Source organism: Eurosta solidaginis, chromosome 5 (assembly GCF_040869045.1).
Source record: "Eurosta solidaginis isolate ZX-2024a chromosome 5, ASM4086904v1, whole genome shotgun sequence".
Lineage (NCBI taxonomy): Eukaryota > Metazoa > Arthropoda > Insecta > Diptera > Tephritidae > Eurosta > Eurosta solidaginis.
Genome location: NC_090323.1, coordinates 225124987 through 225150876, shown reverse-complemented (window position 1 = coordinate 225150876; position 25890 = coordinate 225124987). Strand labels below are relative to the sequence as shown.

General features: G+C 35.3%; 1 protein-coding gene across 7 annotated transcripts in view; it reads left to right on the top strand.

The window, feature by feature from the left end:
- The window catches only part of shep (alan shepard), a 643094-nt gene that overhangs the window by 568224 nt on the left and 48980 nt on the right, over positions 1-25890 (top strand). For 3 of the 7 annotated variants that reach the window (XM_067788650.1, XM_067788647.1, XM_067788645.1), the window contains exons 3-5: positions 9806-10044; positions 19421-19479; positions 22754-22878. In XM_067788650.1, the coding sequence (XP_067644751.1) occupies positions 9806-10044; positions 19421-19479; positions 22754-22878 (423 nt within the window). The remainder of the gene's footprint in view (positions 1-9805; positions 10045-19420; positions 19480-22753; positions 22879-25890) is intronic. The other 4 variants (XM_067788651.1, XM_067788648.1, XM_067788649.1 and 1 more) reach the window with 3 other exon arrangements.

Sequence of the window (25890 nt, the reverse complement as noted above, 5' to 3'; positions counted from 1 at the left end):
TTTATACAATATGTATATCAAATGAAAACTGTTGATGAGTGCTATAGTACAGGATAAGTTTCATACCCCTGGGTGACTAGGGTCTCGAGATATAGGTCAAAACGTGGACCCGGGTACAACTAGAATGTGTTTATACAATATGGATAACAAATGAAAGCTGTTGATGAGTGATTTAGTACAGGATGATTTTCCAACAACTGGGAGGCTAGGGTCTCGAGATATACATAGCCCAAAACGTGGACCCGGGTACCCCTAGAATGTGTCTATACAATATGGATATCAAATGAAAACTGTTGATGACTGCTATAGTACAGGATAATTTTCATACAACTGGTAGGCTAGGGTCTCGAGATATAGCCCAAAACGTGGACCCGGGTACCCCTAGAATGTGTTTATACAATATGGATATCAAATGAAAACTGTTGATGAGTGCTATAGTAAAGGATAATTTTCATAGAACTGGGAGGCTAGGGTCTCGAGATATAGCCCAAAACGTGGTCCCGGGTACCCCTAGAATGTGTTTATAAAATATGGATAACAAACGAAAGCTGTTGATGAGAGCTATAGTACAGGATAATTTTCATACAACTGGGAGGCTAGGGTCTCGAGATATAGCCCAAAACGTGGACCCGGGTACCCCTAGAATGTGTTTATACAATATGGATATCAAATGAAAGCTGTTGATGAGTGATTTAGTAGAGGATAATTTTCATACCCCTGGGTGACTAGGGTCTGGAGATATAGGCCAAACCTGGGCCCGTGAACGCCTAGACAATGTTTTTACATTGTGGGTATCAAATTGAAGCTGTTGATGTATGCTTTAGTACAGAGTAAGTTTTACACCACTGGGTGACTACGGTCTCGAGATATGGGCCAACATATGGACCCGGATACACCTAGAATGTGTTTTTATTTTATGGGTATCAAATTAAAGCTGGTGATGTGTGCTATAATACAGAGTAAGTTTTACACCGCTGAGTGACTAGAGTCTCGAGATATAGGCCAAAACATGGACCCGGATATCCCTAGAATGTGTGTGTATTATGGATATCAAATGAAACGTGTTGCTGAGAGCTCTAAAGTTCATTGTGATATTCGATTTAGTCGCATCAACCTGGCAAAACTGATAAATATGCATGCGAAGCCGAAATAAAGACAAGTATTAATAATACCCACATACCTATTTACATATGTCCTATTCGATTTGCCTGAAATTTCGTATATAAATTTGCCTATATTAGTATACCAGAGACGGACTGGGACTGGGATTAGGACTAGGACTGGGACTGAGACTGAGACGCGGAGTGGGACTGGGACTGGGACTCGGAATGGGACTGGAACAAAATAGATAACACCCTCTGGGACTGGCAATAAGAGATGAAGGAGAAGGAGAAAAACTTGAGAGAAATGAAAAGAGAGAAGGAGACTGAGAAAGAGATAGAATGAGACGAAGATGGAAATGAAGGGAAAAAGACGGAGGGAGGAGTGAATAAAGAGATTAGGAAAAAGTGTAGAGGGGTAGGGCAGAGTTAGACGGAAGAAGCTTTTTAAAATGTATACAGATAGGCCAAATTTAGGGCAGAACAACGTCTGGCGGGTCTGCTAGTATATAACTAAAATTCTACCAATTAATCTACAAGCGAGTAGAAGGCCTAGCAGCCAGCACTCCTTTTAACATTTAAGTATAATAATTGTATTATTATGTCTAAATATATTAAATAAATAAATAACTGGTACTGCATTAAGATTGTGATTAGTGGCTTAACAGTTATGAGTTTTTTTTTGTCAAATGTCAAAAGCGTGAGTGAGTCATTTCGGAAATGCAATTTGTTTGAGATAACGCGTCGCATTTGGAATTTTTCACCCAAAATGACGCATTTTGTGATATAGTTCAGCAACTCAAAAACTAAAGTAGGATTAATTTTTACTAAAAACAGCTGTTATTATGTTGAGTAGCAGCAACAACAATTAGCTATGATACTTAGTTGTTGTTGTAAAGCGGGGATCGCCGATTTGCTTTTTTATATGTTCTATATGGAAGTATAAATAAATGAAGCAGAAGGCAATTGGGAAAAGGTGTATAACAGCAAGTCGTGTTGGTCGTCGAATGCGTTTGTAAGTAGTCCGATAATGGCAGGAGTGCGGGTTCGAATTCCACTTCCGGAAGAAAAGGCTTTGCAGAGATTTACAAGGTATAATCGAAACAGCTGTCGGCTTGTCCGTCTGGATGTCGAGTTATTGCAATTTTGTTCCCAAACAATTAATAAAAAAATGCTTTCGGATTATTTTTAACTATTAAAAAATGGTAAAAAGACGCAATATGAGGGTTTTTAAACATTTTCCAATGTTTAGTTTTGAAACTTGTATCAATAGCAGATTTTTCTCATATCGGCGAAAAATTGGCCTTTCAAATGGCTTTTGATTGATAACTCTAGCCTTAACTTTGCTGAGATATCCGTTTTTCAGACAACTTTTAACCCTGTAGTGCGCCACTGGCAAGAGTAGGGAATTGCTGCGCGATGTGCATTGATCTTGCTTAGAACCTGTTTGGAATGCAGTAGATACTTTGCAGAGAATCGCCCTAGCTATCGCAATAATTCTGTCCCGCTCAGTGCTTTCAACTTACACATCTAACGTTCTGATGGGCTTAGAAATATCATTTGCCTCCCTTCGCAGACCTTTTGAACGGGTTCATAGCTGGTCCAGTCGGAGGTGGTTCTGAAATATTCTTAGCTCAGACTTCAGCCTTGTTAGTACAAGAGTGGCTGTCAACTGTCCCGGTTTGCATCCGATTAGCACCAGTTCGGAGGTAGTCATTAAACCTGTAGTGCGAAACTGTCTCATTTTGTGACTTTCTTCCATCTCCCCTGCGGGCTATGTATTTGTCAGGTGTAAATATATAAACATATCTTCATGTAAATATATTTATATATGTATGTGTAATGCACTTACATATGAATGTCACGTAGTACGTATCAATTAGAAAGCACACTCCATGAACTTTGAATAATAAGCACCCAGCATAGCAAAAACAAAAGTATTACAATTGAAAGAATTTATTTCATACACATAAACATATACAGTGTACTTACAGCGATAAAGAAATATAATGTGATGAAGGTTTATTTGTTTTCCGACTGCTACATAGTTTTATGTATTTAAACATATAATTTTATATATATTATATATAAAACAAATGTTGGTATAATTTTGGCAAAATTTTCATTCTGAAAATTGCCTAAATATTCCTTGTTCCTAAGTATTCCACATTCTTAACTAGAGATACATTTGGACAGTTTTACACAGTTTTTTTTTGCTCATAGTAGAACTTTTCTTTAAGGTAAGTTAGGTTACACTGGCCTGTCAATAAAGACCTCAAATAGCTCAAATAGACTGAATATGTATGTCCATAGTGATACCAGAATTTCTTTGACGACCAAACGGAAAACCCCCAATCAGGTACTAGGACTATTATAGAATAACTCTGGCAACTCTACCGTCGTAGTACCAGCAGGTAATCAACTGTTTCTTCATACAGCTTGCACTTCCTACAACTGCTGTGACTGACAAGGCCTTACTTAGAAGTATGTGATGCCAGAAGGCAGTGCCAGTGCCATCATGAGCCATAAGTCGTCTCTCTTTATATATATGAGCAATTTTGAGATCCTAACGTCGTAGAACTTTCTAACGATATTCGAAATTTTGCAGCCCCGCGCTTTTGTCCACGCTTTTCCCGCTTGATGTATCAAATGCAACTATTGTAGCCCTTGATTTCTCTCAAACGGATTGGGATGTCTACTGCCGGTTCATCGGATGCTGCTCCCTCCTTCACCAACTCATCGGCCTTTTTGTTACCTGCTATCCCTTTATTATCTAATTGATAAAATTAATTAGTTGGTTCATTACTCATATCCGTTTTATTACACAAATTTCTGCGGTGAATAGATTCTCCATCCTTTTTTCGTTATCAGGTTGTTTTTTAGATAACTGATAAATTACCAATTTTGCTCTTTTACATATTGTTTTATCAGACAAACGTTATACAATTAAAAGTAAAATGCAGTCGAACTGCCTCATTTATATTGGGCTTGTTTCACGTATCAGAGACCAACAATAATCGCTAAGTATACCCTCACCCCGTTGCAGTTTTTTTTTTCTTTTGGGTGCGTGGTACAAGGCGTGGTATACCTCCAAATATATTTAGACCGAGCTTCTCTTCCAATTTGCTTCATGCTCCTTCAATTTTCTTTCAAATTGGCGGGATATGACCTACACGTTTTACGCCGACTCCGAATCACTGCCGAGGGATTAACCCGATTAGAAAAACAGTATTTTCGGCGTTGTAGGCGGAGCATGCTACCACCAAACCACAGCGGCCACCTACACTGAGGCAAAAACAGTCTAACATAAAGAAAAACGGTCTTAATTTAAGCCCAAACGTTGTTAATAGTCTGTTAAGCTTGAAAAATCTTAATCTAATAATGAAAATCTTATTTTTAGACCACTAAATTTAAGATTATTTCGGTCTGTTTTTAAGAACCAAATTCTTAAAAAGAGATTGATCGTTCTTGTTATAAGATTGAGAGATTCTCCCTTCTTAAACGTGCATTCTTGATATTAATCTGCACCGTTCTAAATTTAAGAACGTGTGTTCTTGATACTAATCTCCTTTGTTCTTACCTTTCACTTTCGAAATTCGAATTTCGAAATATAGCTTACCCTGTAGGAATGCAATGAAAACAATGTCAGATGTTATACTTCACTTTCATTTTATTCAAGAATTTATAAAACAACTACATAGAAGTTTATTCATATATATTTCAGTCTTAGAAAGGTTTTGCCATTTTTTAAATAGTATAAATGCATCGGAGGACTTATAAACTTAGATATATTTATTATTTGTAAAGTTTCATTACTACAGCCTAATTTATAGGACTGAAAATGATTGCTGAAATTTCTTATAACTATTTGATTACATATTACAAATATATTTTCATTTTGAAACAAGATGTGCTTTGTTTATAAATAATAATTTTGATTTAGTATGTAATAATAAAATTCAGAAATTTCGGTAAAAATTTAAATTAATTAAACTAAGAATACACAAACCTCAGAATTTCTTTCGCTAGGAAAAATTGTGCAAATTTCATTTACAAAAGTTGAAAAATCATTGGCTTCAAGCGTAATATTGTATACAAAAGTTTCTTCAACAATTATGTTGATAATTTCATCTCTGAAGAGACTTGTTAGGGTGTTCTCTTTGTAATACTCCATTATATTAGATGTCTGCGTCAGTATATCAGTTATATCCTAAATAAATATTTAAAAAGTTGTTTCAGTAAAAATAAAAATTATAAATAACAATACCGGCAAACAAAATAGTGGTATAAATATTTAACCAGGCCTATCTACCCACATGTATTTCAACATGGCGTGATGAGACCGAATCTGGGTAGATGTGTGTGGTAGATGAAATGAGGGTAAATGGGTCTGGTCAAATGTCCAGGCGAATTTTATGTCTCGGTGTGATTAGTAAGTTATAACCTTATTAAAAAGTCGTGGACACAATGATCTGCTTGTTGATGAGAGACAAGAAGTTTTACTCTGACCATCTGCGCAGCCTTTGAACCAGTCATGTATTTTCGATGGCACCGACATTATTTCGTCTTCAATTCCAAACTTAAACAAGAAGACTTCATACCTTTCATGAATTGGGCTGAACAATAATCTTATCCCATTCGTAATCTCCGAATAATCGGATGTATAAGATAAGAAATATATAGTGAACAGATCTACATACCTAAACGATTTCTAAGATAAATATAAAATAAAAAATAGGTAGGTACTTTGTGTGAGGATGCAAAGTTTCAGGTTTCTTGTGGTCTGCGTGTAAAAACTATGACTTCGAATCACGTATTTCAACAATATATGACGTAAACGTAACTATTTGATGAAATTTTATGAATTTTGAAGCTTCTAGCCGTAAAAAAGGGACACAAATGACAGTTTATATGAAGTATATAATATATATACCACCGATCTCTAATATTTTTTCAGACAACAATATATGCTATATACGTAAGCATTTGGTGAAATTTGAAGCTTCTAGCTGTTAAAATGGGGAAGAAATTGCGCAAAGTTTCTTATCTGAACAATCGGTTGTATGAGATATATACTATGTATACCACCGATCTCAATGATTTTTTCAGACATCAATATATGCTATACACGTAAGCATTTGGTGAAAATTGAAGCTTCTAGCTGTTAAAATGGGGCCGAAATCGCAAAAAAATATATATATATACTCTATGATTTTTTCAGACAACAATATATACCATATACGTAAGCGTTCGGTGAAATTTGAAGCTTCTAGCTGTTAAAATGGGGCTAAAATTGCGAATATATATATATATATATATACTATATATATATACTAAATATACCACCATATATATACTATATATACCACCGATCTGTATGATTTTTTCAGACAACAATATATGCTATACACGTAAGCATTCGTTGAAATTTGAAGCCTCTAGCTCTTAAAATAGGGCAGTAATTACGAAAAGTTTCTTATCTGAACAATCGATTGTGGGGGATATATACTATATATACGACCGATCTTATCAATTTCTTCAGGCAACAATATGTGCAATATACGAAAGTATATGGTGAAGTTTGAAGCTTCAGTCTGTTAAATTGAGTAAGATATTACAAAAATCCTCTTTTTCTGAAAAATCGGTTATATGGAGGATATATGCTATAGTGGTCCGATCCTGCCGGTTCCGACAAATGTCTAATCGGACACCCAAATACACCCGCTCGCCAAATTTTATCAAGATATCTCAAAAATTGAGGTTTGCATACAAACGGAGAGACGGACAGACGGACATGGCTAAATCAACTCAGCTCTTCAACCTGATTATTTCGGTATACTTAATGGTGGGTCTATCTATTTTCCTTTAAGAACTTACAATTTTCGGTTTCGTGACGAAATTAATATACCATTTCATTTTCATGAAAGGTATAAAAATATACCATAATTATTTTTTCATGCATTTGTACATCAGTCTTACAAATATTGTTCTATTTACCTTTTTCTTTCTCCAAGCGAATAACTTTTCACGAAACTCTGCGCCAAAATGTGAGACTGCTATCTTCAAATCCCCGTTTCGAATATATTGCAGGCATCTATACGTGATTTGTGCAGCTAAAAAACATGTATTAAGTTCGACTCTTCATGTATCTTTGTACATGTATCACCAAATAGGGAGTACCTTTCAAGTTCAAAATACATTCCAGATTGAATTCCTACAGCAAAGTTTTAAGATTTACACCATCTTCGATATTTGAACTTTCATCTTCTGCTGTATTTAATCCGCTTTCGTTGTTTTTTGTAAAAACCGAACTTCCTGCAGTTGCTCCGTCGTTATGACAACCCAATCGCTAACTAAATTTTCATCACTATTAGCATTATTTGAATAAACACTATTGTTTTCCATTTTTCTATTTATTTACTTCGATTAAGATGCGCAATAACTAAAAAAATGTCACAAAACTAAAACGACTGCACAAAGTAAATTAAAGTTTTTTATAACATCACATTTGCAAAATCCAAACCAAACTGAGATGCGGGATAGTTTTAAGCTCTATCGTTCATAGTTTAATATTGTAGTGTTCTTAAATTCAAGAACGTATAGACGATATTTAAGAACGGGTATTCTCAAAATAAGATTGTATGTTTTATAAAAAAAAATTTTGTTCTTAATGCTAGAGAATTCTCTCTTAATTTAAGAACACTTTGTTCTTTTATTAAGACCATTTCCTACCGGAACAGAGCAATCTTAAATTAAGACCAATAGGCTTAAATTTAGACCGCTATTTTTCTCTGAGTGTAGTAGTAAATCATACCCTACAAGTCACGTATCGTACCCGTCCTGCTGTATGGGGCAGACGCATGGACCATGACAACAGCAGATGAAGCGTGTTTGGGAGTGTTCGAGAGAAAAGTTCTTCAAAAGATTTATGGACCTCTACGCGTTGCACATAGGTAGATTTTAGACATTTAGGCGGCGATAATTGAATTTCTGAAAGTTGCCACAATTACAAAAAAAAGCACTCCCGCAGCTTAAGAATAGACAGAGAAACAATAATTCTACCCCTTCCCAGCCATCGCATACCTGGCATTAGCTGTCAAGTAATCGGAATTTAGCTATTTCTGAAACGCCTGTTATAGTTTTTTTTTTTTAACCTATGTGAAATCGCATGTTTTAACGTGAATATTTTAAGTTTTAAGACAACTGAATTGAGTAATTGTGATGGATTCTGATATTTCCGGTAAATACTAACATTATTAATGGTGTTTGGTGATTTTTAAAAGTTATAAATTGATAGAGAACCTATTTTCTTTATGATGTTAAAAAAAATGTTTATTTTTGGTGTTCAAAACCAGTTTTGTTATGTTTCCAAGTCCGTCCAAGTGAAAATTAGTTTTGAACGTGGTACTTGGCACAATTAGCTTGCCAACTGCATTGAATTTAGCTGCAGATAATTGCAGATAGGGGGTTAGATAGAGGGTTTAATACACCATAGTTGCTGTACAACAAGGAAAATAGCCTCACTGCGCAGGTATTTTTTAGTGTTCACAGTGTAATATCTACTTTTTTTAATATAACCGATTAATTACACAAATTATTATAATTTTTCATTTATTAAACAGTTTTAGGAAGATATAGGCAGTAAAATATTTTTGGCCGCCTAAAACTTGAAAATCTACCTATGTGCGTTGGCGATGGTGAGTACCGAAGAAGATTTAATGATGAGCTGTACGAGCTATACGCAGACGTCCACATAGTCCAGCGAATTAAAACGCAGCGGCTGCGCTGGCTATACCATGTTATGCGAATGAAAGATGATGCTCCGGCCAAGAAAGTGTTTCTATCGGAACCCGCCTATGGAAGCAGAGGTAGAGTGCGGCCCCCACTCCTCCGTTGGAAGGACCAAGTGGAAAACGATTTAAACTCCCTTGGTGGGATCAATTGGCGCCAGTTGGCGGAGCGAGAGCCGATTGGCGCGCCTTGTTGGACGGCCATAACCGTTTAGACGGTTAAGTGCCAATTAACTAAGTAAGTCAGTAAGCAGCGCTCATTGCTGTGATAGGACGACCAGTATTTCCCGAAGCGTCCCCACTTCGAAGAGGCTTCGTAAGTAAATCAGAACTTTCTGGGGAAAAGTTTGTCATTAGGGAATTTTTAAAAAACAATCAGCTTGTAATCCAATTACATATAATTGAGGCAAACGTGGTACCCCTCTTCCCGCTTCCATACTTAATACATTTACTCTATATTCTTCGTATATGCACTAACATAGGTATTTATGTATGTGGCGCTTGAAAGAATGCACAGCCAAGTAATTCGTGCAATTTGCAGCTAAAGATAATTATATGTATATCTGCATGTCAACTCCCTTGTACAAATTTGTTAAAATAACAGTGAATCGAATGAACGTACAAACTTACAATCTCGAACTAGCTGCCTTTACATCGGCAATAGGCAAAGCAACAATGTCTAAGGTCATGCTAATCAATTCTTTGTAGTTGTTGTTGTCACACGGCCAAGAAAGAAAATTTATGTAGTACGTCTGAGGACTTTTACATTTGCAAAATTAATGGTACTTCATTACATTTTATATGCTAATTTTATGTCGCTCTTAAATTTACATTTGTTGATTTCAACATTGTATTGCAATCTAATGGATTTTACATTAATTTCTTTATTATTCATTTACAATTTCTCATTTACAGTACGGACAGCGTGTACCAACTGCAGCATCGCCAAGTAATACGAATTCGAGCAGCTCCTCAAATACCGGCTCACAGAGCGGAACTTTAAGTACTAGTCTCAGTAATACCAATACAAATACAACAATGGGTCCTAGTAACGGTACACCACAGCAGGGTGAACAATTGTCAAAAACAAATTTGTATATTAGAGGATTACAACAAGGCACAACCGATAAAGATTTAGTCACTATGTGTGCACAGTAAGTATTTATGTAATTTTAATATATTGTCTTATTTCTGTTTTATGCACATAGGTACACAGTCCATATTTTGAGTAGATATAGAAAATTAGTTTACGCAAAGTTGGAAGTGAAACTGACTCATTTTGTTTTGTTGATATTGCGACAGGGTGGATAAATGATGTATATTGGAACGATTTTCCGTCATCCGTTGTCAAATTTGGTTTTGAGACAAACCGGTTTCGGCGTTGTGCCATCATCAGTGTCGATTTTCGTTCTGATCTGTTGTTGTAATTTGTCCTTTATTTATAGTTCGTAGGTACATGATACCTGCTATTTTCAGAATTGATGCTTGTGTATATTTAGTTATGTGTATGTGCTGTGCGTTCATTCAGAACCGAGGGTGGTTTTTACTGATCGATTTGTGTGGCTGACTGAGGCAGGTAAAAATCCGTAATTTTAGTCGTTTGACCTTCTTTGTGGGTTTGTTGTTTTGGTGCGTTAATTGTTTTGGGTTTATTTGTTGTTGTGTGTTTGTCTTGTAAACAAGTTTCAAAGGCTCGAATATTGTGTCAGAAATTCTGTTTATCTGTTCGTTTATTATTCTACCGTCGACAGTTTTCTGTTTTTAGATTTCCATGTTTTCAAGTACGTTGAGACGTCGGCCTTTTGCTTGTATGTGAAGAAACCTAACGTTTTTATTGATGTTTGCTGGGGAACATTCATTCTCGACCATGTGATTCGCGAAGTTAGACTCTGGTGTAATGTTTGGATTCCGTATTTTTTTTTTGTAATCTCTAACATGTTCTCTGAACCTCGTTCTTATTTTCCGTTCTGTTTGTCCTATGTAACTATGTTGGCATCCACAGGTAAGCTTGTATACGCCGTGGCTGCTAAACGGATACTCTGAGTTAGTGCTAGTTCTTAGTTTTCGCCCTAGATTTTTCGATGTTTTGAATGCTGTGTTAATGTTGCATTTTTTAAAGAAGATTGCCAATTTATATGTTGCTTTTCCAGTATATGTCATAGTCGTCCAGCTATTATTTTCCTTTTCATTATTTCTTTTTGGTTCTCCATTTGTCCTTCTGAGCCTATCTACTAGTGCTTTTTGATATCCGTTGTTAGCAGCGTCGTTATATATGACCTCAAGTTCTCTCTTGTATGCCTCTTGTGTAAGAGCTGTTCTTTCAAGTCTATGTATCAAATGCCTTAATGCTGCATTTTTATGCTGTTGGGGTGATTTGAGGTATTGTGTATTATTGTATCGGTGGCCGTTGGCTTTCTATATATGTCATAGTTAAATCTTTTGGCTTCTTTATCAATATTTATCGTGAGGTCTAGATAGTTGATTCCTCCGTCTTTTTCGTCTTTCCATTGTAAATTTTATATTTTCGTGCTGATTGTTGAGGTACTCCAGTACAAGCTCTCCGTTATTAGTAGTTAAAACGCATATTATATCATCCACGTATCTAGCATACAATAATATGCCTAATTTGGACTTCAGCTCCTGTATGTACTTTTCTTCCAGATTTTGCATGAAAACTTCCATAAGAATGGCTGATGTGGGGCTACCCATTCCAAGGCCGTTTGTTTGTCTATATATTTTATTATTGAAAATAGTTTTGACGTAAAGTGGTTCTTAGCGTATTTGTGATTTGCATACTTTTCACTTTGTTTTTTGTATTATGAACTATTGTTGAGCTAAATCTGTCCAAACTCTCCGATAGTGATATTGATTGGTATAATCTTTTATGTCAAAAGATACCATTATGTTTGATATACCATATAGGATATCAAATTGAGGCGCATTTGAAAATATAAATGTTATCCAAAAGACAAAAACCAACAGTTGTATTTTATGCAGATTTAAACATCTGATTGATAGCATTAATGGAGTGTTAAACAAAGCCTTGTTTTCTAGCGAATGGCCCTCTTACACATGTCATTTGTCAAGGATTTATATTGTCGTGAGTTTCCTCCAGAATTTGACGTATCCTGACGATTTGGGCATAATAGTTATGCATTCGCACTGATAAGGGCTCAAGCTATTCGCGGAATATACTAGATAGTGTCATATATGCTAGATAGGATCTTTAAGCGAAAATTGGAGAGATTTGCGGGATCTCATTTCTTGTGCATCGGCATAGAACCCTGAAACTTCAATCAACAGATATGCGCCCGCCCAACCAATTTTTCATAGAAGATGGTGTATGCTCTTTACCAACACTTAGGCTGAATGTTTGAACAGCTCTTGGTCATTTATTGTTCTTTTAACGGTTTTTTGCTACCGGCACTTCGTCAGACGGTAATTATACTCAGCTGAGCAGAGCTCACAGAGTATATTAACTTTGTTCGCATAACGGTAATCCGTAACGGCATAAACTAATCGAGATAGATATAGACTTCTATATATCAAAATGATCTGGGCGAAAAAAGAAATTCATTTAGCCATGTCCGTCCGTCCGTCCGTAAACACGATAACTTGTGTAAATTTTGAGGTATCTTGATGAAATTTGGTATGTATGGTCCTGGGTGCTCATCTCAGATCGTTATTTAAAATGAACGAAATCGGACTACAACCACGCCCACTTTTTCGATATCGAAAATTTCGAAAAACCGAAAAAGTGGGTAGGTAGGTGGGTTGACCTTATGACGCAGAATAGAAAATTAGTCAACTTTTGGACAATGGGCGTGGCACCGCCCACTTTTAAAAGAAGGTAATTTAAAAGTTTTGGAAGCTGTAATTTGGCAGTCGTCGAAGATATCATGATGAAATTTGGCAGGAACGTTACTACTATTACTATATATTTGCTAAATAAAAATTAGCAAAATCGGATGAAGAACACGCCCACTTTTAAAAAAAATAAAAATTTTAACAAAAACTTTAATATCTTCTCTGTATATAAGTAAATTATGTCAACACTCAACTCCAGTAATGATATGTTGCAACAAAATACAAAAATAAAAGATAATTTGAAAATGGGCATGGCTCCGCCCTTTTTCATTTAGTTTGTATAGAATACTTTTAATGCCATAAGTCGAACAAAAATTCACCAATCCTTGTGAAATTTGGTAGGGGCTTAAATTCTATGACGGTAACTGTTTTCTGTAAAAATGGCCGAAATCGGTTGAAGCCACGCCCAGTTTTTATACACAGTCGACCATCTGTCCTTCCGCTCGGTCGTTAACACAACAACTTGAGCAAAAATCGATATATCTTTACTAAACTTAGTTCACGTACTTATCTGTACTCACTTTATCTTGGTATAAAAAATGGTCGAATTCCGTCTATGACCACGCCCAGTTTTTCGATATCGAAAATTACGAAAAATGAAAAAAATTCCATAATTCTATACCAGATATGAAAAAAGGGATGAAACATGGTAATTGGATTAGTTCATTGACGCAAAATATAACTCTAAAAAAACTTTGTAAAATGGGTGTGACACCTACCATATTGAGTAGAAGAAAATGAAAAACTGACTTATCTTGTTTGGTTGATTTTCCGACAGGGTGGATAAATGATGTATATTGGAACGATTTTCCGTCATCCCTTGTCAAATTTGGTTTTGAGACAAACCGGTTTCGGCGTTGTGCCATCATCAGTGTCGATTTTCGTTCTGATCTGTTGTTGTCATTTGTCCTGTATTTATAGTTCGTAGGTATATGAGCAGGTATTGTCAAATTGATGCTTGTGTATATTTAGTTATGTGTATGTGCTGTGTGTTCGTTCAGAACCGAGGGTGGTTTACTAATCGATTTGTGTGGCTGACTGGGGTAGGTAGAAATCTGTGATTTTAGTCGTTTGACCTTCTTTGTCGGTTTTTTGTTTTGGTGTGTTAATTGTTTTGTGTTTATTTGTTGTTGTGCGTTTGTCTGTTGTACCTGTGTGATTAAGTTGTTTCCTGTAAACAAGTTTTAAAGGCTCGAATATTGTGTCAGAAATGGTGTTTATCTGTTCGTTTATTATTCTACCGTCGAATGTTTTCTGTTTGTAGATTTCCATGTTTTCGAGTACGTTGAGACGTCGGCCCTTTTCTTGTATGTGAAGAACCCTAACTGTTTTATTGATGTTTGCTGGGGAACATTCATTCTCGACCATGTGATTCGCGAAGTTAGACTCGGGTATAATGTTTGGATTCCGTATTTTTTTGTTGTAATCTCTAATATGTTCTCTGAACCTCGTTCTTATTTGCCGTCCTGTTTGTCCTATGTAACTATGCTGGCATACGCAGGCAAGCTTGTATACGCCGTGGCTGCTAAACGGATCCTCTGAGTTAATGTTAGTTCTTAGTTTTCGCCCTAGATTGTTCGATGTTTTGAATGCTGTGTTAATGTTGTATTTTTTAAAGAAATTTGCCAATTTATATGTTGCTTTTCCAGTATATGTCATAGTCGTCCAGCTATTATTTTCTTTTTCATTATTTCTTTTTGGTTCTCCATTTGTCCTTCTGAGCTTATCTACTAGTGCTTTTTTATATCCGTTGTTTGCAGCGATATTATATATGACCTCAAGTTCTCTCTTATATGCCTCTTGTGTAAGAGGTGTTCTTTCAAGTCTATGTACCAAGTGCCTTAATGTTGCATTTTTATGATGTTGAGGGTGATTTGAGGTATTGTGTATTATTGTGTCGGTGGCCGTTGACTTTCTATATATGTCATAGTTAAATCTTTTGGCTTCTTTATCAATATTTATCGTGAAGTCTAGATAGTTGATTCCTCCGTCTTTTTCGGTTTCCATTGTAAATTTTATATTGCCGTGCTGTTTGTTGAGGTACTCCAGTACGAGCTCTTCGTTATTGGTAGTTAAAACGCATATTATGTCATCCACGTATCTAGCATAAAATGACACGCCTAATTTGGACTTCAGCTCCTGTATGTACTTTTCTTCCAGATTTTGCATGAACACTTCCATAAGAATTGCTGATGTAGGGCTTCCCATTCCAAGACCGTTTGTTTGTCTATATATTTTATTGTTGAATTTAAAATAGTTTTGACGTAAAGTGGTTCTTAGCGTATTTGTGATTTGCACACTTTTTACTTTGTTTTTTGTGTTATGAACTATTGTTGAGCTAACTATGTCCAAAGTCTCCGATAGTGGTATAGATGGGTATAGATCTTTTATGTCAAAAGATACCAATTTGCTGTTTCTTGTTAGCTCTACGGTCTCGAGTCTCTCTATTAGTTCTGTTGTGTTAGCTATTGCATATTCGTTCCTTAGCTCCAGAGTGTCTATCAATATCGTTTTTAAATATTTGGACAGTTTGTAACATGGTGCCGATTTAAAATTAATGATGGGCCTCATTGTCGTGTCCGGCTTGTGGATTTTTGGTAGCGCAACCAGTGGAGGAGCCAAAGGGTTCATTTGGACCAATCTATGTGCCATGTTAGAATCTACTATATTTGTTGCATTTTTTATAGCAACTTTGATTTGTTTTTGGTATTCATCTGTGGGATCCTCTCTCATTCTACGACATTTCATTTCCTCTATGAGATCCTCAGTTTTGGATATATATTTCTCTTTTTCGATTAGCACAGTGGTGTTTCCTTTGTCCGCTTTCGTTGTGACAATATTGTTTTTCCTTAGTTTATGCCGTCGATTCTTTATTGTTTTCTCCTCTGTATTCGGTTTTCGTCCTTCCTGTGCTTTCACCTCCTTTCTTATGATTTCTCTGCACATGTGTCTTGCGTGCTCCTGTTCTTCCTGTGGTATCAATGATATTGCGATCTCCGCATCTACAATCGCTTGCTCCGTTTTTCTTACTGTATTCTGGTCCATGATATTGTGCTTCAGGCCCTTTCCGCGAAGTTGTGCCTCTTCCTTGGTAATGGCCACTGTTGTGAGGTTAACGAACTTGTCATGAAACTGGTGAGTGTTTTGGTTTTGGTTACCCTCTCGTCGTCCTGCCAGCTTGTCCAATTTTCGGTTCAGCGACCTGTATTTTTGTTGTAGTTCCTGATCGACCTCTGTCTTAATGCGGTCGAAGCATTCCATTAATACAGTCGTAGGTAGTTGTTCTGCCAATCTTAAATGGATAGATAATAACTCGGCATTTATCTCATCCTTCTTCGAGTATAAGCTTTCCAACTCATATTTTAAAAAATCCTTTTCCGCTTTTCTAACTGTTTTCCTGCTAGATTTGGTATTTGCCTTTATTGCTATTTTTGCGAATTTCGGAGTAACATTCAATTCCAGGCATTGTTTGTTGAACCAAATGCTCGCCTTTGCTTTATATATTTTCAGTAGGCGTCGCTTGTAAATTGTTAGTAGTCCGTTCGCGTTCAAGTTAAAAGCCTGACAAGCAATAACTGACTTATCTTGTTTGGTTGATTTTCCGACAGGGTGGATAAATGATGTATATTGGAACGATTTTCCGTCATCCCTTGTCAAATTTGGTTTTGAGACAAACCGGTTTCGGCGTTGTGCCATCATCAGTGTCGATTTTCGTTCTGATCTGTTGTTGTCATTTGTCCTGTATTTATAGTTCGTAGGTATATGAGCAGGTATTGTCAAATTGATGCTTGTGTATATTTAGTTATGTGTATGTGCTGTGTGTTCGTTCAGAACCGAGGGTGGTTTACTAATCGATTTGTGTGGCTGACTGGGGTAGGTAGAAATCTGTGATTTTAGTCGTTTGACCTTCTTTGTCGGTTTTTTTGTTTTGGTGTGTTAATTGTTTTGTGTTTATTTGTTGTTGTGCGTTTGTCTGTTGTACCTGTGTGATTAAGTTGTTTCCTGTAAACAAGTTTTAAAGGCTCGAATATTGTGTCAGAAATGGTGTTTATCTGTTCGTTTATTATTCTACCGTCGAATGTTTTCTGTTTGTAGATTTCCATGTTTTAACTACTAATAACGAAGAGCTCGTACTGGAGTACCTCAACAAACAGCACGGCAATATAAAATTTACAATGGAAACCGAAAAAGACGGAGGAATCAACTATCTAGACCTCACGATAAATATTGATAAAGAAGCCAAAAGATTTAACTATGACATATATAGAAAGTCACCGGCCACCGACACAATAATACACAATACCTCAAATCACCCTCAACATCATAAAAATGCAACATTAAGGCACTTGGTACATAGACTTGAAAGAACACCTCTTACACAAGAGGCATATAAGAGAGAACTTGAGGTCATATATAATATCGCTGCAAACAACGGATATAAAAAAGCACTAGTAGATAAGCTCAGAAGGACAAATGGAGAACCAAAAAGAAATAATGAAAAAGAAAATAATAGCTGGACGACTATGACATATACTGGAAAAGCAACATATAAATTGGCAAATTTCTTTAAAAAATACAACATTAACACAGCATTCAAAACATCGAACAATCTAGGGCGAAAACTAAGAACTAACATTAACTCAGAGGATCCGTTTAGCAGCCACGGCGTATACAAGCTTACCTGCGGATGCCAGCATAGTTACATAGGACAAACAGGACGGCAAATAAGAACGAGGTTCAGAGAACATATTAGAGATTACAACAAAAAAATACGGAATCCAAACATTATACCCGAGTCTAACTTCGCGAATCACATGGTCGAGAATGAATGTTCCCCAGCAAACATCAATAAAACAGTTAGGGTTCTTCACATACAAGAAAAGGGCCGACGTCTCAACGTACTCGAAAACATGGAAATCTACAAACAGAAAACATTCGACGGTAGAATAATAAACGAACAGATAAACACCATTTCTGACACAATATTCGAGCCTTTAAAACTTGTTTACAGGAAACAACTTAATCACACAGGTACAACAGACAAACGCACAACAACAAATAAACACAAAACAATTAACACACCAAAACAAAAAACCGACAAAGAAGGTCAAACGACTAAAATCACAGATTTCTACCTACCCCAGTCAGCCACACAAATCGATTAGTAAACCACCCTCGGTTCTGAACGAACACACAGCACATACACATAACTAAATATACACAAGCATCAATTTGACAATACCTGCTCATATACCTACGAACTATAAATACAGGACAAATGACAACAACAGATCAGAACGAAAATCGACACTGATGATGGCACAACGCCGAAACCGGTTTATCTCAAAACCAAATTTGACAAGGGATGACGGATAATCGTTCCAATATACATCAAAATGAAAAAGTTCTACAGGGCGAAGTCAAAAGCCCTTGGAATCTTGGCAGGAATACTGTTCGTGGTATTGCATATATAAATAAATTAGTGGTACCCGACAGATGATGTTCTGGGTCACCCTGGTCCACATTTTGGTTGATATCTCGAAAACGCACCCTCACTAGGGTAGGCACCTTTTCGTTGGTGTGAGGGCTTAGCCGAACTCCATAGCGCCCGACAATGAGGCGGAGCTGTTTAGGACTGGCATCTACGCCGTTTCGCCTCATAGGAGGGCGTCGGGATGTCGGTGACCAAGAACTGCCAACCCCCTAATCCAGGGTGTTATGCGGACCGTGCCTATTGGACGATTTGCAGCCAGGGGATAAATTCGGCTGTATTCGAACGGAGCCTTCCCGATACCGGGCCACCTCGGGAAGTATTAATGGCCTTACCACAGTAGGGGCGTTGCTGTGGCGGACGGTTCTTTCCCCGTATATAAAACTGAACCGAAATCAGCCAGTTCACCTTTATGGCGATATCCCGAAATGGCGTCCATCTATAGAACTATGGCCCACTCCCTTTTAAAATAATCTTTAATACCTTCCATTTGATACCCATGTCATACAAACAGATTCCAGGGTTACCGTAGGTTAATTTTCCTACAAAGTGATTTTCCCTTATTTTGTCTCCAAAGCTCTCAGCTGAGTATGTAATGTTCGGTTACACCCGAACTTGGCCTTCCTTACTTGTTTTTTAGTTCTCCGCGTTTTATTAATTTTAACCCTGGTCTTTGCTCCTTTAATTTCGTCATATTCGAATGACGGAACGAATATTCCACCGCAGATAATGGCGTATTCGGGTTCATCTCCTCGCTCGAGCAGTGGAATGAAGTGTTTCCTCTGCACTCTGTAAGTCGGGTAAAAGGTGGCGAATATAATTCCTGCAGAGATTTTTCACGGCCGTGATGTCTTTTATTACCCGCTGAATTTTCTGGTAGAATTAGATGCGCAAGTAGACACTGGTGCGATTTGATTTTGTCTTCTTTTACACGGATATAATCGAATAGATTGGTCGTTCTGTTAATGCTAGAACATGTTACTACATATCATATTTCGGGCCATGTCAAAGTTGTTTCATGCCGGATTATTATTTATTGGATTAGTAGTTATCGTAAACATGCGGCTAATGGAAGCAGAATAGTAATTATCATTTATATGCATAAAATAGACCAATTTCCTTTATTTCTAATTCTAGCTTACTTATTTTTTCTTATAACGTTCTATTTTCAGATATGGAACGATTATATCAACCAAGGCCATTTTAGATAAAACAACAAACAAATGTAAAGGTATTTTTTTTTTCTTCATCATTAATCATCTTTATTATTTATGTGTGCTTTCGTTGTAGAAATCTGATTTTGTTAAGCCGAAACTAATTTACAAATCGAAATAGATTATAGAACAAAGTCGAGCTAATCTGAATAAAATTGAACTAAATTGGGTGAACTTGAAAAAAAAATTTAATTAGGCAGAGATTGTAAAATTGTAAATCAGTTGGCCATGTTAACGTTAATTTTATCAATAAATGGAAAAAAAATTCATTATAATTTTGTTTAGCCTTAACTGGCAAACGAAAAAAGAAAACGTTTTGTTAAATTAAAAAAAAATCGCTTCATTAGTTAACAAAAAATGTTCGAAATATTTATATTGTTTGAAATTGTTCGAAAAAAAGGTTAATTTGTACGTCCCTTAGAAATGTGCATCGATAACAAACACTAACGACGGTTTATAAATTTTTTGTAGATATGTTATTGATTTGTTACCGGAGTGTTACCGTTTTGTTACCGACAAGCCATCGGCGTACTTTCGATTTTTTATCGACAAGAAAACATTAACAAGGTTATAGCAAACCGATTACTCTACGTTTATTTCGCTAGCGATAATCTAAAAATAAAAGCAAACATCGTCTATAGCAAACCAATAACACATCGATAACAAGTCGATAGCTCGACTATATCGGTTGCTATTCATAACAAGACGATAACAAATCGATACATAACCGAAAATATGTCTTTAATTCGGCGATAATTAGGCCTGTTGATAAATTGTCGAATTCATAAATGTGTTTTTCCGAACCCAGCCAAAAAGATTCTAAAATATTTCCGAAATAGTCACGAATATAATCACGAAATGATCCCGAAACAGTCGTGCAAATAATCCCCACGTATTTTTCAAAACACTCTCGAAAAGATCTCGACATAGAGATTCAGATAAAGCTTGTCTTGCAGTCGTTCTCCTTTTTATCTTTTCCGAGGTCCTACTTGGAGCTTGAAATTTTGTCATTATGTCTCGCAAAGTATGAAGATTTTTTGATCAAATGAATACATGAATCATATTCAGCACTAAGTTCTGAACAAAAAAATTGATGGAGCCACATTTTCATCGTCAATATTGAAGTTTTTACGTAGACGTTTTTACGTGCTACCAGTTTAAAAAAAACCTGAGAATCATTTCAAAAATAAAATATAATACGGTTATAAAGTCTGTTTTTGTTCTGGTTAACCTCTAAATGTAATCTTTGAAATTTAGGTTAACCAACATTATTAAATATAGATTAAGAACAAAGTTTTATAAAAATCCAATTATTTAATAACTGGTTTAAATCCATTTTCATACAGATTCCTTTTTGTTTCAACAAAAGCTGTTTATCAACTTTTAAGGCAATATCTCAATTAGATCAAACTTTAATGCGAAAAAAATTTGAATCAAAACTTTTCTCAGTGCTACATTATTCTTGAAAATTTTTTTGTTGTCAATTTGTTAGTGTAAATTTGAGTATCATGCTGGAGTGTCTTGGCTTCATATGGAATTGCTTTTTCCTTGCACTTTCATATGAAATTCAGGCACTTTCATGTGAATCGAATTTATATGTGATTGCATATGGGAGTGCTATGAAAAATTTTTTTTTTTATATTATGAATTTGTATCTGTGCATATTCTTCAGGGCAAAACAAAAACAAAAGTGCTATAAGTGTATAGGGGTGGAGAAGCTATGACTATGAGAGTTGGTCATGGTTTTTCATGACAAATTTCTAGTACAAAACTTTGAAGTGAAGAATGGTAGAAAATTCTGTCTATTTGGATGCAACGTTCCTTATTTATACGGTTAAAAACTTGAGCCTAAATATGAAACATTTTTGTATTATATATGTATAATATACATTATATATACAATGACATATACATTGTATATATTATGATCAAATCGAATTCGGTTTTAAACGTCGATTATACCAGCCCTTCTGAAATTTCCTGCACAGAACTGGGTTTTTACCTACAGGAGGCAACCTACAGTAGCAGTTATAAAAAAAAAAGAAAAATTTAGTGGGTAGTGGCCTGGTTTCGAACCGACGTTCCATGGATTCTTGTAGCTTGCTCTATCTACTGAGCTATCACAATTTTGTAAGCAATCATGTCAAAGGACCTTATATGTATAATGAAAGGTTTCGAAAAAGAATCTATGACTGCTGTAATTTTTCACAAATGAAATTTTTAATTTTTAAAATGTCAGCACCGAGCTTAGACTCTGGGATTTGTTTTTACTAGAGGTGTATCCAAGTTTCTATTGCTAAATTTTTCAAACTTTTTGGTTTTGTTTCAAGCCCAGAAGTGACTACAAGTTTCTATTTTTAGATGTTTTAAACTTTTTTTAATTTGGTTTTAAAACAATATAGTAATTTTAGGCGCATTATTCAATTATGTTTTAAATTGCAATCCAACAAAAATTAGAAAATAAAGAAGTAAATTGAGAAGTTTTGAATTTAGGTAAAAGAAGTTTGAAAAATGGCTTGAACCGATGAATGGTTTAAAAATTACGCTCAAATTTCTAACCGTGTATGATCCGGACTTTTATTCTAGAAATCCGGATATAACTTTTATTTTTGGACTTATAAAACAAAAGTCTGGACTTCATAATTTCTTTCGTACTAAAAAACTTATAAAGTCCGGAAATAATTTTTTTGGAGCACTTTTGTTATAAAATGATTAACAGTTTGGGTTCCTGGCAAATACAATATATAAAGATAATTCCAAAGTAATAAAAAAAATTTATGAATATATATATTTTTTGTTAGATCAACAGATTTTTAAGAAATATAATTACTACACATTATGATTTTTAATTATCATTCAAGTGGTCTAATTATATATAAATATAATAAAAATAAAAATCTATTTCGGTTATGTATTTTTGCTTAAGGCTTGTTCATTGGATTTTCAACCAGATCACTCAAATTTATTGTAAACTCGTAAAATTTTTTATATAAAATGCTAATCTCTTGTGTTTTTCTTTTTCTTTCTACCACCATGAACATTTTGTTTTTGTTCTTTTTTCTTAATTATTAACTGCAAATTTTGCTATAATTTCAACTCTTTACAATTTGTTGTATTCGACTCTTTTTATCCTCTCATCAATGTTATATCATGTTAAATAATACCAAATTTTTCTTGAAAATCTAATTTTCAATTAATTCGTAAAATATCAATATATTCTTATCTAAAAAAAATTAAAAACACGCTCATATCACGTGCCAAAAACAAAAACAAAATATTCTTTCTTTTCAGGCTATGGCTTTGTCGATTTTGAGTTGCCAGCATACGCCGAGGGTGCCGTAAAAGGTCTACAAGCAAAGGGCGTTCAAGCTCAGATGGCCAAAGTGGGTATCTGGGTGCTTCATAGGCCGGCCATTGTACGTTTGTTTGCATGCAAGTAATACTCACCCCCACCCCCACTTCTCTAGTTGGTTAAAAGTTTTTTTTTATTTTGTTACATTTAATTTGTTTCTTGTCAATTATTTCAAAGATTATTTCGTACATTTGCGAAATAATTTTTTTTTTTATTTTTTTTTTTTTTTTTTTTTTGATAATAAGGCGGAAAGCAAAACAACAATAAGTCTTAATTTCAGTTGTGATACTTTTTAAAGATTCTTTTTTTTCTGTTTTTCAGAGAAATTTGATTTAAGTAAGCAGCTTAAGAAATTTTAAGTATTTGCTTTAACATAACTCACATCTTGCAAAGGCAGCTTTCAATCTACAAGTCTTAACTTTTAGTTTTCTATCGAATTTCATTCCTTTGATGTGCAATTTTTAATTATCAGGGATCAACCTTGCTAGTGCATAGAAAATTGCGGAAATGGCAACGACCGATTCAGCTCATAGCACAAATAAACCCAGCTTATACATTTGTACTCCCTCCGTGTTTAAAATTGTTAGATTCAAGCTATAGTTAGCTTTGTCCAGTAATTACACACTGATGTTAAACAAACTGGCCCCTCAGCTGTGCATTGGATAATTTTAACGTAAACATAGATTAAGTTGAGCTTAAAGTATTATCTATCGCTAGTAGTTAAAAGTTGAAACTTGGAAAATGTTCTCGGCTTAGAAAAATGCACCAAGAGGAGGCTCTAAGAATCCAACTGTCCAAAAGAATAAATGCATTAACTCAGAAATCTCAAGGCTCACAAATTATTACCTAGGCTAGTAAGTACTATTGCAACAACTCCATTCACCAAGATGTTCCAAATGCTTTATTCTCTTAAAACTAAGCTCCTGTTTTTCTCCAGTAAGATTTCAGCGCTTACATACCAGAGATGCTAAATTTTTTGAGACCATAAATAAGTTTTTATAATCCCCCGTTTGAGGAAAATTTTTCAAGATCGCATAAAAAAAACTTATAAAAAGTTAATTATAATCCACGTGACACATTCTTAGAACCCTTATATACAATAAGTTCGTTATACATACTTTATTAATGTTTTATAATAATTCACTTGATAAACTCGGGCCGTCTATCATAGAGAGAATATATTATATATATTATAATGAAATACAAAAATTGCTTGAACCGTCGGGCATAAACAAAGGTTTTATTTTAGAGTGAGATAGTCTAGAATAAAAGCCTTATGTAAGACTAAGCGGCCTTATGCAAATAAAACGTATACTTGAAAACATCAGCACAGAAAAAAGGTTATATTTTAACGAATGTTGCATCCAAAAGAATTTCTAACAAATTTCAGGCAACATGATGTAAGCCTTTTGATCAAAATAAATAAGCCCCTTATAAGTTGTAGTTTTTCTTTGCCAGAGAGCAAGAAGCTGCGTTCCGCTGTACACATTTGGTGAAAATCAGTGGGCTCTCGCAATTGCCAACACTGGAGTAGTAATTTAATAGCACAGTAGTAATTTAAAAGCTTGATATACATAGACTGAGTCCATAGTGTTACCAGAAGTTTTTTTAACGATCAAACTGCAAAACCCTATCAAAATCCAGGATCTATGTTATAAAATAACTCCGTTCTCTTGGCAAATACTAGAAGCTTTTAGGGCCTATGCCACTTGCTGCTTCTATCTATGGCAGCCGTATCCTAATAGCTGAAACCTTATCCTGTCAAGTGCAGATCACGAGCACAAAAGCTGCTCGATCGTTTCCTCCTCCAATCCGCATTCCTACATCTGCTATTACTTACCAAGCAGGCATATGATGCCAGAAGCCAGTCAGAATACCCCGTCATCAGTCGACAGTCCTCTATTTTTAATGGTACGAGTAACTTTCCTAGGTTAAGATTTTAAGAGTAAAAAATGATCTTACATTCTTTGCTTGTCTAAGGTTTTATGACTAACACATGATTTTCGACACTTTGCAGCCCCGCGCTTGTGTCCACGCCTTTTCCACTTGGTCGAGCATGTGTACCTTTCGCCCTCTCTTAATTTCGCCTAATCTAATTGGGAATTCTACGAAGAAAGGCAAGCTTCTTCTTCTAGCTAGTTCATCCACTTCATTCCCATCTATTCCCATATGCTCTGGTAAAATCGATGATATAGTTTTAAAATTTTAAATTAAAAACAGAAATTTTATTTAGACCACTCTAATTTTCATACTTTGTCGCTTATGTGCGGCCACCAAATGTTATCCGATGTTCCCCAAATTTAATATTTGAAGTATTTAGCTGAAAAGGAAACATTTACTGCCCGGAGGTTTGAACGCAAAAAAAATGTTTAAAGCAAGAGCCGGCTTAGTACACATACATAGATACATCTTTTAAAACAATCATAAAATCTTACTATGCCGTTCATTGTTCTAATTATCGGCATTGGAGTTGGCAACAATGAATAGCCAACAGCCAACACATTTATAAATTTGCTACATTGTAGTTAAAACATCCCATATGAAATTTTTCCATAAAAGAAGGCGGCAGTATATTAAGCCCACTTCATTGCCTCCAGAAATAATGCATCCTGATATAATGCGTACGTATGTATGTATAAGTGCTCATAAATATATAAATGAATATACTTTATATGAACATAATTCGTATCCTTTTGTCGCTTTTCTTAAAGAAAAGTTTATGTACAGTTATATACATACATATATGTGTTCGTATATACATAGTACATACATATGCCGCTAGAGTTCAAGGAACTACACCATTAAATGTTGCTTTTCGTCTTGATGGCCAAGCTCCTTATCATTATATTTTTTTTCTTTTACATTTCATAATTTTTTTTTTACACCACCCCAAAGAATGATGGATAATGAAAGCCCGAGATGGCATTATTTGATATTACGGGACGCTGCATGGTGCTTTTGCTTACAATCCCACACGCAGGGCATTCACATACACATTCTTATTTGTGCATGTATGCAGCTATTATATAATTTTTACATTTTGCGACACAGCAAAGTGTGACATTAACTTTGCCAA